Genomic DNA, 17,308 nt, shown 5'->3' with positions numbered 1-17,308 from the left:
AAAATATTATTTTCTTTAGCTTCTCAGTTTGAAAGTAAACTGTAATTGTTATTAATATTTTTAATATTTCATAGAAAACTAATTTTTCACATTATTGTCAATTATTGCGAAACTGACATTTAAAAACCATTAACAAATAATTTCTTTAATAAGTAAACTTTACGATTACGTGAACCTTTAAAATTAAGTATTTCCCAATTAAATGTTTTGTTAAAGAAAAAATTAAAAGCACAAACTCATATGAACATTATCTTATGCATGGATCTATATGATCCATTCAACGATTGCAATGTATGTTGTAAAACGTAATCAGTAGTGTCAAGAAAACTATGATAAGTTTTAAGAGGATTCTTACAATTAATGGAAACACACTGTTTTACTTGTGAATAATGTATATCAGTTCTTAAGTACCCCCTTCCCCTTTCAGTAATTGAGGTGTCATTTGTTTTGTATAGATAACACTGTGAGTATAAATATATGCGACCCCTTCGATGAAATTGGTGATTGACTTTATTTTTACTGACTAATCAGTCTTGAACCGACAAAATGGGCAAGAACATCCTAATTCTGGGTTTTATCGCCATTTTTGCAACCGCGTTAGCTGGTAAGTAATGTTCACTATTTTATACTATTAGGTAACTATTTAATATGTATTAAAAATAAAAACAATATAGAAAATGTTAGGTGTAGATATATGGATATATAAAACACATAGTAGGTATAGGATCTTCCAGGCATTTTTTTAAAAATTATTATTCATCTTATTAATTATAATAAACAGTATTAAAGTAAAAATGCAAATATTAAAATATACAGGTTTATTAAAAGAAAATCTCATCTATTTCTTTTTTATAATAATATTTTCATTATGATTTTTTATTTTCTTCAAAATGTTTCTGCGGAGGCTAAGCCTCTGGTAAAATATATTCACTATATTAACTTCTTAGAATTGTTTCAAATAATGATTATAATCATTACTGCAAATGATTATAGCGAAATAAAAAATTCAAGTTTTTGCAACACTTTTTAAAATTATTCACTTACAAGTGAATAAAAACAGCAGCTTCAGAATGTTATTAATAACATGACTCATAAATCATAAAGTTACTGTGATAAGAACGATGCTTCAAAGTTTTTTATAAGATAGCAAGCACTTTGTTTTATCTTTCTGTTTTTATAAAATGGACAAGATCCTGTCTTTCATCAGGAATAGAAAATCAAAGTTTTGAATTTTTAATATAGTCGCTGCGGTTTGATATAAATATACAGGTGTCCTACTTAAAATGAAATATGTTATAGTTTGAGATGTCCTGATCAAAAGTTGTCACGAGTCCAAGACCCAGAAATTAATACTTATCGAGATAATCGACATTGAAAGTGAGCGAGTCCCATCGCGTTTATCAATAATCTTTTTTACGGAAAGTCGTATGACTCCTCTCTCTATCTCCTTCTCTCTGAGAGAAACAAGGCGAGTTCGCTGATCATAGAGCCTTTTATTTGAAGTCTTATAAGTCTCATGAGCACTGGAAAACAAGTTTTCATAGTGATGTTAGCTTAATTATTATTTTATCATTAACGATTAACATTAATCTAGGTACGGTTGTTTTTCTTTACGCCCGTTTTTTTTTTACTTTCCACTAGCTTCTTTAGTTTACGCCCTATTTTCCTTTTAGGTTTATATATTTTTTGCTTATATTTTTATTTTACGCCATTTTTTCTTAATTTCGCCCGCATTTCTTATACTCCAGAAGTTTGAATGCCTGTATTTTCACCTGTACGTCTGCATTTTCTTTTTCCACGCCCTATTTCACTTTCAGCTCGCTTTTTTACTTTGCACCCGTTCTCTTATTTATGTCCGCTTTTTTTTACTATTCGTCGGTATTTGTTTGCTCTCTTAATATACATTACACCTGCTATTTTTGTCCCACTTCTTTTACGACCGATTTTTATTACGAGAGAGTTTCTTTTTTAATTTGCCTGTGCTTTCTTTATTTTCACCTCCATTTCTACTATATGAGTTATTTTTATTTTATGTCCGCATTTTCTTCTTTTACTTTGATCCAATTTTTGTTTACACCTGCTCTTTTAGTTTAAGTCCATTTGTTTTACTCTTCACTCGCGTTTTTTTGTCCGCTTATTTTTTACATTACGTCGCGCGTCGGCCAATTTTTAGTCCTGCTTCTTTTATTTGACACCTACTTGTTATTACCAACGTTATTTTACTTTAAGCCTGCTTATTTACTTTTCGCCCGTTTTTCTTACTTTCTATCCGCTTGGTTATTCTTTACGTCCGCTTTTTTCCTTTACGATTGCCTTTCCGTTCATTGTTTTTTACAACATTTTTTACTTCATGTCCCTTTTTCTTATTTTACGCCCGCTTTTTTCTTACGCCTGCATTTTATATTCCTTCAAAAATCTTCTCTTTGTTTCGAGAGGAAGGTGCCACATGCCAACTTGCCTTGTAGAAAGAAAAGAGCCATATGACTTTTCGTAAAAAAGACTATGGATATAGTCCAAGCATTATAGAGAAATGCTTACAGAAATTATTACCTGGACAAAAAATATGACCGTATAGAAAATTAAATTTTAAATTGAGTTTCTTGTTCTTTAAACTCGATCCAAAATGGCGAACATGGTTAAAAAAATCGCAAAGTTGCAAAAAACGGTTTTTCTAAAATAACTAAAAATATATAGCACCGATTGAAAAATTTTAAATGAGAAAGTTGTAGGTTTTAAAAAGATATATTGACTGATTTTTTGTAAGTATCGATTGCTTTGTAACTTTTCGAGATATATCGAAAAAACCGTTAAAAATGTTCTATTTTATCTCCTTCTATAACTCGTTTACACCTACGTTCCCATACTTGCTATTTACTGCAAGCACAGCCCGCGGCAAGCCAAAAATGTATATTTTTGAAAAATTTAAAAATATTAATTATTTTTCGAGATATATTGATTTTTTGAAAAAAAGGCGCTCTCGAAAATTGGCTAGATCTTCTCAGCGGATAGCCCTACAGTAACGATTTTCGGTTTATTTTCTTCGTAAAGAGTTATATTATCATGCTGTTAAAAAATGTTGACGATTTTATTAATTTTAAGGATCAAAAAATGACTGAAAAAGTTGCACTTTTTTTGGGTATGTTTTTTTCAAATAACTATTTCAATTTTTATTATTTTTTTGTACTTAATCTGGGGTAGCTAAACACGAATATTATAGCATTTTCGCCTTAGAAGCAAAATAGACCCGTAAATGTTTAGTTTTCTTTCTTTAAAAGTCATTTTCATAAAATAAAAATTGAAATAGTAATTTGAAAAAAACATACCCAAAAAAGTGCAACTTATTCAAAGTCATTTTTTGATCCTTAAAATTAATAAAATCGTCAACATTTTTTAACAGCATGATAATATAACTCTTTACGAAGGAAATAAACTGAAAATCGTTACTGTAGGGCTATCCGCTGAGAAGATCTAGCCAATTTTCGAGAGCGTCTTTTTTTCAAAAAATCGATATATCTCGAAAAATAATTAATATTTTTAAATTTTTCAAAAATATACTTTTTTGTCTTGCCGCGGGCTGTGCTTGCAGTAAATAGCTAATATGGGAACGTAGATGTAAACGAGTTATAGATGAAGAGAAAAGAGAACATTTTTAACGGTTTTTTCGATATATCGCGAAAAGTAACAAAGCAGTCGATACTTACAAAAAATCAATCGATAGATCTTTTTAAAACCTACAACTTTCTCATTTAAAATTTTTCAATCGGTGCTATATTTTTTTAGTTCTTTTAGAAAAACCGTGTTTTGCAACTTTGCAATTTTTTTTAACCATGTTCGCCATTTTGGATAGAGTTTAAAGAACAAGAAACTCAATTTAAAATTTGATTTTCTATACAGTCATATTTTTTTTGTCCAGGTAATAATTTCTGCAAATTAAACATTAATCCGTGACAGAATGCTTGGACTAATAAGGGCGATGGGACTCGCTCGCTTTCACAGTTGCTTATTTCGATAAATATTCATTTTTGGTCATGGTCCCAAAATTAGTTTATATCTTTAGTTTTTGCCAAGTTAAAGATATTTGAAAACTTTTTTTACTCAAAATATTCAAATGCTCTTAACTTCTTGAGGGGTTGAAACAAAAATTTGGAAAAAATCATGAAAGCTACTAATACTAAATAATCAGGAAAATTAAAAATGGTCAGGTCACGACCTCAGTGATTTCCCATAGAATACTTCATATGTATGTGCAGTTCAATTTTGGTTAAAATTTTCGTTATTTTCATTCAAGTTGTAGACAGTTACTGGGACCAAAAAAAATTACAGTATTAAAAATTAGAGAATAAAATAGAAAAGTCTTTTATATAATCAGTGTTATAAAAAAAATATAGGAGAGCCACTGTGTGTAGTATATATTTTTCTGTATGAATATGAATTTGGTCCTCACATTATTCATTAACAAAGCTGGAAGATATTTCATCTAACATTTTCTTTCAGTTGAGTGTCCCGACCAAGACGAGAATAGTGAAGCCATCTACTACCCACACGAAACTGAATGTGGAAAGTTCTACGAGTGTGATCACGGAACAGCTACACTTTTCAACTGCCCCAATGGACTCTACTGGGATGAAAACTTGAACGTTTGTAACAGGAACGTAGACTGTGGTGATTTGTTGACTTCTACACCATCAACACCGACAACAGAGGGACCAGGACCAACAGACGGGCCGGAACCAACAGATGGACCAGAACCAACAGATCAACCAGAACCAACAGATCCACCACCAACAGAAGAAGCTCGGTTAGAATAAGAAAAATAAAAATGATAAACAGAATAAAATAAATAAAAATGTAAAAATGTTCATAGTAGTACAAAACCGTTTTTAAAAATTGCGCGCTGTTTCAACTGTTAATTTATTTCAAATTCTAAGGAATTTTTACGTACGATCTTTACAAAGAGTATATCTACTAGCTGTCAGGTTACAAGTTAGCGACGTATTCATCAGATATTAATCACTAAAAAATTATCAATTTCGTTAATTAAAATATAAGGTTGATAATAAAAAGTAACCTTGAATCTAGAGTATAGATTAGGATAGTCTCAACTTAATAAATTAAGAAAAAACAAAAATCCTTTTTTTGGTATCATAAGTTTTGACCGTTTTTCATTATCATGATTATTTAGAGATTATACTTGCAGCAGTAGCTATAACCACCGTACTCTAAAAGTAAACCAATTTCATTCGAGCTCTGAGGGTAGGTTGCGCTGCACTGTGGAACGAAATGCCTAAAAGCTGGACAAAAATTAAAAAAAAGTTTCTATTCGGAATTTTTTAAGTATCAGGTTGGCAAATTGACCGGTGGAAACAGTTTGCCGTTTATACTGGAGCTAGAATTTGAAGTCGAAGTAACCTTATTGTGTGTGTCTCGTAGCCGCCTAAGCGAACACAAAAGTACATCACATGTTCAAAGTGTTGTAAAAATGTATTTATTGTTCTGATAAAGTTGTAATAGAATGGACGTTGTTCCAGGAGGTATGTAAAGTATTTCAACATTATAAATTATTCATTGTCCACTTATTTTCATCACTTATTGTTTATGACAAATAATGCTTAAATTTATTACGAAAATCATTCAAAAGTGAACTTAAAAGTTATATATAAGGCACCATAAGGCTAAATTACTTATTGACCCATAATCTATGATCAGTTTACTATAATATTATGAAAAAAATATCTGCGCTTAGCTGCGCTTTTACGCTTTTACGATACCTATGAATAAAGCAAAAATGTCGAATAAAAAGTGAAAAGAGTATTGCACTTATTATAAAATAAGTAAAAATAATGTTTGGAAAAACACATATAAGTAGAATAGTAAAGGACAATAAGTAAATAAAGAGAAAGAATACTCGAGTATGACATAGAAAAGGATAGTCGATGCGATTTTGTCAATTCACAGCCACGCAAAAAAAGTGGAATATTTGAAAAACAAGACCCTGGTATCTATATGTTTTTGGGGTCGCTGAATACGAAACCGGTGTCGGTTTGATCCGATCAAGTCTGCGTTAAGACCAATTCAAGGTCAACTGTAGAGAATCAATTGCCAATAAAGTAAATCAATGTATCTATACGTTTTTGGGATCGCTTAATCCGATTCCGAGGTCCGTTTAACCTGATCAGATTTGCTAAGTTCCAAACTCAAAACACTCTAGTATTCATGTATGCGTATTAAAATTTGAGTAACAAATAATATTAAATAAAGAAATGATGAAATGACACATTTTTAAGAATTGTAATTTGTCTGCTTTACAATAAATTGAATTTTCGCATAATCAGTGCGGTCAAAAACTCCAATATCCACATCCATTAGTTTATTCCACTTTTGTCAAATTTCGTCCGCCATATTAGATCCGCCATTTAAAATTTTTCAATTTCAATATGAAATTCGTAATTAAAAACCCCGAAACACCTATTTTTGTCAGTTTATTCGACTTTTTTAAAATTTAATCCGCCATATTACATCCGCCATTTTGAATTTTTCAATTTTGTTGTCAAATTCGTAATCAGTTGGGCCAAAAACCCCAGTATATCCACTTTTATACAATTTGCAATAAATTTTTTATTTTTGGCCAGCTTTTAGGCATTTCCCACCATAGTGCGCTGTGACAAAGTAATGAAGTGGGAATCGGAGCCATATGGGTTGCCTGCAGCCTGCATTTTCATCTCATTCTACATCATGTGACCTATCTTTTTCACTTGAGCATGTCAGGACTCAAGTGTTTGTTCACTATTTCCTGGAGCTTATAATACAAGCCATACAAGCGTAACAAAAGTAGGACTTGTGGCAATGCTCCGTAACGTAACAACGAACATGTTACGGCCTGTTGCAAAAGGTGACACGGTTCGCTGCGAAAGTATGCGTGGTTTTGGTCGTATCATTCATTCCGTAACGTAACAAAATAAGGTTACGAGACGAAATAGGAACATAAATTCGCAGTATGAACCTGACTGCAGTAATGGATTCGTCACTGCAATTGTAGTTAGCAGCAGCGTCATATATTTTTATTCATCATACAATTTTGAAGAATAAGAAACGGAAATCTCCGGAAATCTTTTCTTTACTCCACTCCATGGCACAAACACAGGAAAACACACTCTTCCCAGTCACTGCAGAAAAGAGACTGACCCCAGACCATATACAAAATACTGACGAAACAAAAAATAAGACAAAATCACATGTGCAATAGGCAACGTTACGGCCAAAAGGGTAACCCCGTCTCAACATGTGTCAGAAAGTACTGTTGCATTCCTTTGATGCGACGACTAAAAACCGACAACTGATGGTTCGTCTCGTTTTAGTTACGCGTATCAAATTTGTTACACGTACCATGCAACAATTTTCCGTCTCCACTAGCTGTAACGTAACATGTTCGGTGTTACGTTACGGGGCATTTGACACAAATGGATAGCCGCCTTAAGAAATTCACTTGTAGTTACAAGTCCATAAAGATTCTGTAACACAAACTTCACCGCGACACTTTGTAAGAAATAGGAAAAAGTCGTACAAGTGCAGCTAATAATCTACAAGACTTGTAGAATATGTAGAAGTCTGCAAAGTGAAGTTAATTTATTTCCTGTAACAAAAATTTTATTGTTTGATATGTTCAATTGACCCTAAAAAATGATAAAACCGCGGAGTGCTACCTTTTAAAGGTGTGCGTTTTTGAGAACGATGTAAAAAGGTGGTATTTTAAGTTGTAGCAAATTCAATTTCCCATCGAAATGAGACCTCCTGAAGTCAAAAACATTTATTTTTAACAAAAAATTGACCAGAAAACGAGTAAAGAAAACCGAAAACATGCGTTTTTTTATTTTTGTCCCACAACTTTTTTCTGAGAGGAGTTAGGTGTAGGCATTGCTTCACAGAAAAAAAGGTTAATGTTTTTTCCTTTAAAATAAGCGTTTATAAAAGTACCTACGACTAATAGAAACCGAAATACATTGGATCAAAGCTACTTTTTGGATTTTTGGCCAATTTTTGCCCTTTTTTGACGATTTTCGTCTTATAACTTTTTTTCTGAGTTAATTTAGGTTTATGTAATGTCATATTCAAATAAATGCTGGTTTCAAAACCTTTAAAATGGTGCCTGGTAGAAGTTTGTACAATTAAAATCAACCGAGATATGTCAATTTAACCAACGATACTTTTTCTTATTTTTATAAAATTTTTATTACTTTCGGAATTATTTTGTCTAATAAATTTATTTTTGTGAATGTGAAAGTTAAAATAAGTTTCTAGGTGATTGGATATTATTATTTATTTATTAAAACAACAGTTAATCATATATATCTTACAAATTTTCAGTTTCATATAGTTAGTATAATTTCAATATTAATATCAATTTCGTCGTCATCATTTTCATCAATGTCCTCTTCAGAAAAATCAGGCTCATAAGCATTCTCACAATTTATTCCCATACATACTTTGCAGAACATTGAAAATTTTATTTCCAACTTTCGGTAGCCACAGTTTCCTTGGCATTCTTTAATACATTTACAGGCTATTTTTTCAAGTAAATTTTCAGGTGCAGGAGATTTATTATTAAAAATGGGAACTAGCCCATTTATGGAATTTTTCCAACCCCAATCTAGGGGATTTAAAGTACAACCATTCTACTGTTGCATCTGAAAATATACTCTTAACCCATGATGTTTGAGAGCATCAGTTGTTGGAGGCAATCGAATTTTTCAAAATTAAAAAATTACCTCGATGTATTTTTACTTGAAAATCATTACCGCATCTGAATGCATTGTAACTACAATGTATAGTTCAAAAATTGACAGCCTAAAAACTTGTCGATATAAATTATTTCAGAAGTATTCAACAAGTGAAAAATTTACCTTATCTCGATTGCCTCCTTAAAAATACATTTTTTTGACTTCAGATGGTCTCATTTCGATGGGAAATTCAATTTGCTACAACTTTTCTGTTGACAACTATAGTGAAAAAATGCATAGTTTTCGAGTAAAACTCAAAAAACTGGAAATACCACCTTTTTACTTCGTTCTCAAAAACGCACCCCTTTAAAAGGTAGCACTCCGCGGTTTTATCATTTTTTAGGGTCAATTGAACATATCAAACAATAAAATTTCTGTTACGTTGTAGTTCCTTTGTACCCTCGTTTTTTTGACACAGTCAATAGCCTACTATTCAGTCGAAATCTTTCTATAAACTCTTCGTCAGACAGGAAAACAAAATCTGTTCGGTCTCTAAAACAATATTCAACTCTCTTAGCATTTTCTTCTTCTCTAGAATCATTGGACCACATGTTAGTACGACTACATTGAGCAACATATTTGTTATACTACACTTGTAAGAGAATCTACCCACGGTTTTATTTAGGTCAAAATTGTTTTACAATTGTAGTAAAAAACAAACGTTCACGTTGAGTTACAGAACAACTCTGTAGAAAATTCTCCGTAATTACAAGTTCGGCACATGTAGCTACAGGGTGCGGTATGTTACAGAATTTTAACAATTCAACAAGTAATATTCAACAATTGTTACAATTGTAGTGCTTGTGTTATAAAGGTTCCTTTGATTCCCAAAAATCGAGGCTATATAAATTCGTTTTTTTTAAAGTGATGCAGTTAAGAGATGCAAGAGAGAAAGAGAGAGATGCAGGGATATCGATTTATTACGTAGGTACATTTTTAAAGCAGAGATTTTGTAGCCACACATACAAAGTATTTGAAGAAAGAATAATTGAAAATACACTATCTATTGAAGACTTTTGTTATCGAAAAATTTAAAAGTAAGGCAACTACAATTGTGTCAACCTTGAATTGATAACGTCAAAAATGAGTAATAAGAAATGAACAGTCTTCGAAATATTTTAGATATAAAAACAATTTACCTAAATTAAAGCATTTTATCATAATTGACATAACTTTAGTAGATTTTATTAATCACTAATCCTGTCGATCACAAAGAGATTACAGGATCACCTGTGCAGTACTTCATTTAACAATGCATTTGAGCGCTGAAGTATTTCGAGAAGCATTAGATATTTTACTAGATAACGCTAATGAAGAAGATAGGTATGTTATATAAATTCGTACACTTTTGCACACATTTATTTGATTAGAATCATTGCGTTGGTGTTTTAAAGTGGTGCAAAGCAAGAAGCCAAAATGCAGAAACTGATTGTCGTATTGGGTCTTGTCATATTGGGTCTTGTGGCTATTCTATCCTTTGCTTCAGCCGAAGGTACGTGGTAGACTTCTTATAAATCAATTCAACATAAATATCTACTTTTCGGGTTCATAAATCTATTTTTTATACTTAAGTGGTCAATATTGCTGTGGTGTAACTTTGACAAAATCTTTGATATAAAGGTGAAGTATTGAATACGTGGCATAAACTGACACAGTATGTTATTAATTAATAGCAAGTAGGAACTTGTTAAAAATGATGGGGCATTGTACAATATTAAATACAAAATTGGTGATGTGTGATGGTAACTTTTAAAAAATTCATACTAAGCAATATAAATTTCAAATAATGTATAGAAGCAGTTTCGAATTTTCGAAATATATTTTACTATAGCAGCCCTTTTAATGCTAATATACTTTAAAGGAAATTAAACTTAATTGTAAATATCTTGGCATGTTAGAAAGTAAAGATATCATTAATAATGGGGTGCACGCAACCTTTTAGACATTAATAATCGAAAATGAAAAAATGTTGAAATTTGCCCTGTATTGTTTGTACATTAATATTATAATGCCATTTTTAAGGTTTTCCTAGGCAGGCTTTCTGTACCAGAGATATTGTATACTAATGTGATGTATATGACGGAATACCGAGGTACATACACGGTGTCTCAAAATGTACAACGGAAGACCACAGATTCGTGGACTCAAAATAGGCAGGTTTAGGCTAATTCACCTATATCCGAAATAGCTTCGTTTGGCAGTTAGATGGCCTCAAAGTTTTTTTGTACCCAAACCGCTCATTTAATAAAAATTCTATAAGAGGCTCAAAAACTTCCAAATAAAAAATAGTCATTATTGCCCCAAAGAGGAAAACGTTGTGAACGGGTATTATCACCATACATCAATTTTGTAGGAGTTGTGAGTTTTAAAAAACACTCTGTATAACATCAAAATTTGTAGATTGAAAGCAAAAGTCACACCCCAAAAATAATCAAAATCGAGTTATTTACAAAATTCAAATAATTTTGGGGCCAAATCTAGCGGTCAAACGAAGCGATTTCAGATGTAGGTGAATTAGCCTAAATCTGCTTATTTTAAGTCCACGTTGTACACGTTATTCTGGGACACCCTGTATATGAAATGAAACCATTTACTAAAAGAACTTATACCATCTATAATATTATTGATAAATGCAAATGATTTACCTGATGTATCATTCAATATTTCTGGAGACTGTCAATATTCGTGGTAGGAACTTAACAATTCAGAGTAAGATATATTTCCATTGAGGTAGTATCCAAACTGTTTCAAAAACAGAAACCTGCAAAACTTCTGCTGTATCGTCTGAAAAGACTGATCGTGCGTATTATAATAAAGTACCGACATCATGCAGGCATACTCCATCTTATTACGAACACGAGCATTCTCTGGAATTTCTTATTACAATATTTTTAAAACATATTTTCATATTATCTCAAAATGTTGTTGAAACCATAAACGTCACTCCAAGGTATTTAACAAAAATAACTCTTTGAATTTTAACATTATTAAATACTATAATCAAAATACAGTGATGCTAACAAAAGTTTACATTTACTAACGGTTATATTCAATTTCTTATAAATACACCATTCGTGAATGATGTCACGATCATCCTGATATGACATGCAATCGGTTTCACTATTAAAAACCTTTAAGCCATTTGCATACAGCAATTTAGAAAAAGTTAGACTTTCGACGATATCATTAAAAAATACAAGAACAACAACGGTCCCAAGTTAATAATTCTGACTTATGTCTCATGATCTCTACATATTGCAACCTATTCAATCACACTGGTTTAAATAAATTTATTAGAAATGTCAGTATATATTACATCAACAATCAACATGTTGCCTTTCACTCAAGCCGTCCGATACAAATTGTGTAAAATTACAAAGATTAGTACTTTATGTTGCTCCACTGACTGCCATGATGACCTAAATAGTGACAAAATTGATTTGAATAACTTGGCAAAATTACATATATTATTATGTAACTCCAATAGGACGATAATTTACAATTTGATTCTTACCGTCTTACTTATGCAAAGGGACAACTTTTGATACTTTCCACTTACCAGGAAAAACACTATTCATAAAACTAGGGTTAAAATAGGGCTTTACGAAACTGGAGACGGAATCCTTCACAACAAAGGTAGGCACTGAATCAGGTCCAGTAGTGGACTTAGGCTTCATAGTCTTCACAGTACGCCACTTCGTCCACTTCAGAAATTGACACCAGGTTATGGCTAAACACTGGATAGTCCTGGTAGTTGTCATCTTGTTGCACATTTACAAAAATGTCATATTTAGCCTCTTGAAAAACTAAATTTAATATGCAGAAATTTAATTAAATCGTCATTGGATTTAGTTTACTTTAGATCATTTTTAATTAATTAGTTTGTCTACGAAGTTATTTCTTCAGCTAGATCGTATCAAATAGCATAAGTGCTGAAGCAATTGATAAAGAAATATTGGAGACACAAAATGAGTAAAGCAGTTCTTAATTTAACGTTAATCTATATTCCACTGAGAAAGCGTCTAATGAGAGCCTAATTACAGAATTCTATTTTCCAGTCAACTGTCCTGAAGAAAACGAAAACAGCACAGCCACGTATTTCCCTCATGAGACCGAATGCGGAAAGTTCTACGAGTGTCATAATGGAGAAGCCGCCCTCCTTGATTGCGCTCCCGGAAGTTATTGGGATGCAAGATTGAACGTTTGTAATACCGATGTAAATTGTGGTGACTTGCTGACCTCCACCGCACCCCCACCAACAACAGCAGAAGATACAGACGATTAACTAGAGAAACAAAACTGATAATTGAACGATAAAATAAAGAATATGTGTTAACATTAGAATATTATTAATCATAAGCGACTAAGTTTTTGTAATTATCTAGCTGTAATGCTTTTAGTATTACAGATTCATCCGTTCATCTGCCCGAAATTTACAAAACAGGTTCTAAACAAATTTTAAAAAATCCACAATTTGATTTCTACAGGTTTTGTCTTTCCCGAGAAAGGTATAATGGAAAATGATAATTTATATAATAAGATTCCTAATTCTAATATTCCCAATATAAAGTTATTAAATAACACAAAAAGTAATTGTTTTGGAAATGCTTAATAATCATGATTAATATAATGAGCAAAGTTATTTTGAAAATTAAATTCTTGGGTTAATCTAATCTTATCTTTGTGGATAAATTTAAATGTCCATCATAATATGAAATTTTACTTTTCTTGTTTGAAAGTGACATATTTCTTAATTTTCCATTCTTTGTGTACAATATATTGCTTTCGTAATTTAATTGTTTTAGGTGGTTTGATTCATTTCTGTCAGATGAAGGATGTTAAAAAATCCTGATTCTTTTAAACAGATGAAGTCTAGATCATGCAATAAAACAAAAAGAATGGTAAGCTTTCACAGAAATTAAAGGGAATCTTTTTCCGGATAGTTCGTGGTCTAATTTTATTTGGCAATTTGTTGATTATGTTATAAGGATGCCAAGACACAGAATAAGACCAGATATAGAATTACCAATGTTGACAAGAATTAAAATAGTAGATGAATTTTAAACCGTTAAAATAAAGTTGTATTCATATAAGTAGGTACTTAAAATGTTGACATTATTAAATTAATGATGAATGACACCTACACACAAAAAAACTTGAGTGCGAAAATGTAGACTCCGACAGTGCTACACATTATTAGACAAAGTTTAGTTAGTAAATATTTAGAGTTGGCCATTATAATTAATAAAATATCAGGCTTACGAAAAAGTCCAAATCCAAAGATCTAACATATCTGACGTATTTTGATGAACTAAAGAAGATACTGTAGTCTGAATTTATGCCCGACCGACCAGAAATAAAATCCTTATAAAAATAAAATCCCTTATAAAATCTATATTTAAGGTGAAAACGAACACAAAAATTGCTCAATCATAGCCCACAACTGATTTTGCTCTGCATAATGTCTGATATATAATTTCTGATGTATTTTGACCAATTCAAAACCGATACCGTATGCACAACCGGCGAGTATCTTGTAAAATCTATATTTAAGGTGAAAACGGACCCAAAAATTGCTCTATCATAGTCCAAAATTGATTTTGCTCTACATAATATTTGACTAATCATTTCCGATGTATTTTGAGCAGCTGAAAATGATACCGTAGTCAGAATTTGTGCACGACCGGTCAGTACCTTGTAAAATCTATATTTTTGTGAGAACGGATCCAAAATTACTCTTTCATAGTCCAAAATTCATATTGCTCTACATTATCCGACATATCATTTCTGGCAGATTTTCACCGGCTGAAAACGATACCGTAGTCACAATTTATGCACAATCGACCAGTATCTTGTAAAATCTATGTTTTGGGTAAAAATGAACCCAAAATTCGCTCAATTTAACTAAAGAAGGAGTCTTCACATATCTCAGATAAACGAGATTTAGGTTAATATTTGTTTCTAGCGTATCTTACTGGCCGGTTATCTTTTTCAGTTGATCAAAATACATCGGAAATTATATATCAGATATTATGTAGAGCAAAATCAATGTTGGGCTATGATTGAGCAATTTTTGAGACTGTTCTTACCCTAAATATTGCTATTAGATACTGGATGGTAGTGCATAGATCCTGACTACGGTATCGTTTTCAGCTCATTACAATACGTCGGAAATGATTAGATTAGATTTAGATTTATTGAAAAACAACAACAAATTACAATTACAATTCAGGTTTAGAAAAACAGAAACTTCAGCTAGACTGATAAGTCAGTCTGTGTTTGAATGTTTCTGTTCTCTGTACAGACAATAGCATGTAATACTTATAACTAAATATAATTAGGTTTGTAATATATATACATATACTTAATAACAAGAAGAAAAAAACTGAAAATAGTTTAAGAGTCTTACAGAACAGCAACATATCTCTACACTAAATTTACATGTTATTTGTTACTTGTTCGAATTTTATATAATTTTGAAATAAAAATGTTTTAATTAATTTCTTATATTTATATTTATTATTCATAAATTTTTTTATTGAAGCAGGAATTAAGTTGTAAAATTTAGGTGCATAAAAAAGTATATTCCTTTGAAGATGTGATCTTTTAAGGAAAGGCGTCTGAATAGTATTATTTGTTATCGCTCTTGTTTGATAGCCGTGCAAAAGCATTGGGTAGTTTTTATTTATTTTTACGATGTAAATTAATGCACTATAATAATATAAACCTCTAATATCAAAAACATTTATCTGTTCATAAAGTAATTTTGAGGAATATCTACGATTTTTATGGAATAATATTTTTAAAGCAGTGTTTTGACAAACTTGTAAGATTTTCATAACATCGACATACAAACCAGATGATATGTCAGATCTTTGGATTTGGACTGTTTTGTATGCCTGATATTCTGTATTAAAATGACCAATTCTAAATATTAGGAGCCAAATGTCTTAAGACTCTAAGAGTGTGTTTTATCGATTATTGACATCAAATGAGTAGCACTACCGGAGCCTACATCTTCGCACTTGGGTTTTTTGGTGCCGGTGTAATCAATAATGATTTTATAGCGTCAAGTCCTAAACAATATTAGAGAACAGAATATTAATTTTATTAATTTAGAAAATGAATAATCGTATAACAATTGTATGAAAACTTATTGATAGGCGAACTGGTCGACTGTATACAATGTAATCACTTCTGAAGCACTTCTTTTAAGAATGTATTTGTCACTGACGTATTTCCAGAAATTAAAAAAAGTTATTATTTTACATAGATAATATTTTCAATTAGTTATAGGTACGCTATATAAAGTAGTACGCTTTTCTTTATGTCCATTTAAATCGTTGCTTTAGTGGTGAAGCAATCTGAAACTAGAAGTCAGCATGCAGAAATTGATTGTTATTGTAGGTCTCTTTGCAATTTTCGCTTATGCGTCAGCTGAAGGTAAGTAGAAATGCACATTTTTCATACGTCTCGCTGAAATCGAATCATATAGGTATATTTTTATCTCATATACAAACAATAAAAAAGTTTTAGTTACAATAATGTTATAGATAATATGTACTATTCTCTGTTAACTTTCTTTTATCTTGACATTGAATATTTGACAGTACTTTTTATATGTAAAAAAGGCAATCATTTCTAGAATTAGTAGTAGAACACTGCATTTTCTTCAGTTTAAGTGTATTATTATTTTATTATGTCAGTTTCATATATTGCCGTCTTTAGCGATAATAAACCTCAAGCTTAATATATCCTTCATTTGCTTTAATAATAATAATTATTAAATTAGTAAAGAAAAACATATAACTCGTCTTAGATTAAATGTATAGAATATCTATAAATAATTATAGATTTCCTATACATTTAATCAAAGACAAGTTATATGTTTTTCTTTACTTAGCAGAATAGAAACACAATTCCATTAGGTTATATAATGACATATAAAGCAGTATTGTACGCCAATATGTTTGAGGATATATTAAATATACCTATAAGTCATATAGCTTTTCTTTATTTAATATTAAAATTGGAAGATTTAAACCGACTAATAGTTGCAATGTTCACAAACTGAGCATTGATATTGTAGTGTTAATAAACCGATAACTAATATAAATAGTTAGTTATATCATAATATTCATATATGTATATTATGTAACTAGCAAAATGAAGACAAATCCAGAACTGAAATCAAATTTTAGAAAAATACAATGTAAATGATTCAATATTCATTAACTTTCGTTTCAGGTATTTATTGTCTAAATTATTTATTTTAATTTTCTGTGCATCTATGATATACATCATAGATAACATCCTTTTGATATGCCTTTACATTTACACAGGCCAATATTACTCACATGTTTCCTGAGTTTGCTGTGTGCAGTAGCAATCCTCTTGATGTTGAGGTCGTCTGTATTCTTTTATAATTCGACTGGTACTACATATTTGGCTTATTCAATGCCATAAGGTTGCAACATCGAGGTTGCAAACCGTTGGAATGTTGTATTAATGCTATCTAACGTTATGGTCTTCAT

At 31.0% G+C, this 17,308-nt stretch overlaps 2 protein-coding genes across 2 annotated transcripts; both read left to right on the top strand.

Moving 5' to 3' along the window:
- The first annotated feature begins 489 nt into the window (after positions 1-489).
- On the top strand, positions 490-4,859 carry LOC108914339 (peritrophin-1). The gene is made up of 2 exons (XM_023454127.1): positions 490-604; positions 4,495-4,859. Exons 1-2 carry the CDS (start codon positions 547-549, stop codon positions 4,806-4,808), a joined length of 372 nt encoding a protein of 123 aa, XP_023309895.1. The 5' UTR covers positions 490-546; the 3' UTR covers positions 4,809-4,859.
- Positions 4,860-10,122: 5,263 nt separating this feature from the next.
- Positions 10,123-13,112, top strand: LOC108914489 (peritrophin-1). The gene is made up of 2 exons (XM_018720310.1): positions 10,123-10,266; positions 12,833-13,112. The coding sequence occupies exons 1-2, from the start codon at positions 10,191-10,193 to the stop codon at positions 13,057-13,059; spliced, it is 303 nt and encodes a 100-aa protein (XP_018575826.1). The 5' UTR covers positions 10,123-10,190; the 3' UTR covers positions 13,060-13,112.
- Positions 13,113-17,308: the final 4,196 nt, after the last annotated feature.

The sequence above is a fragment of the Anoplophora glabripennis genome, unplaced genomic scaffold, assembly GCF_000390285.2.
Source record: "Anoplophora glabripennis isolate ALB-LARVAE unplaced genomic scaffold, Agla_2.0 scaffold50, whole genome shotgun sequence".
In the NCBI taxonomy this organism is placed as follows: domain Eukaryota; kingdom Metazoa; phylum Arthropoda; class Insecta; order Coleoptera; family Cerambycidae; genus Anoplophora; species Anoplophora glabripennis.
Note: the sequence above shows the minus strand (reverse complement) of the source record. Positions and strands in the feature narration are given on the sequence as shown.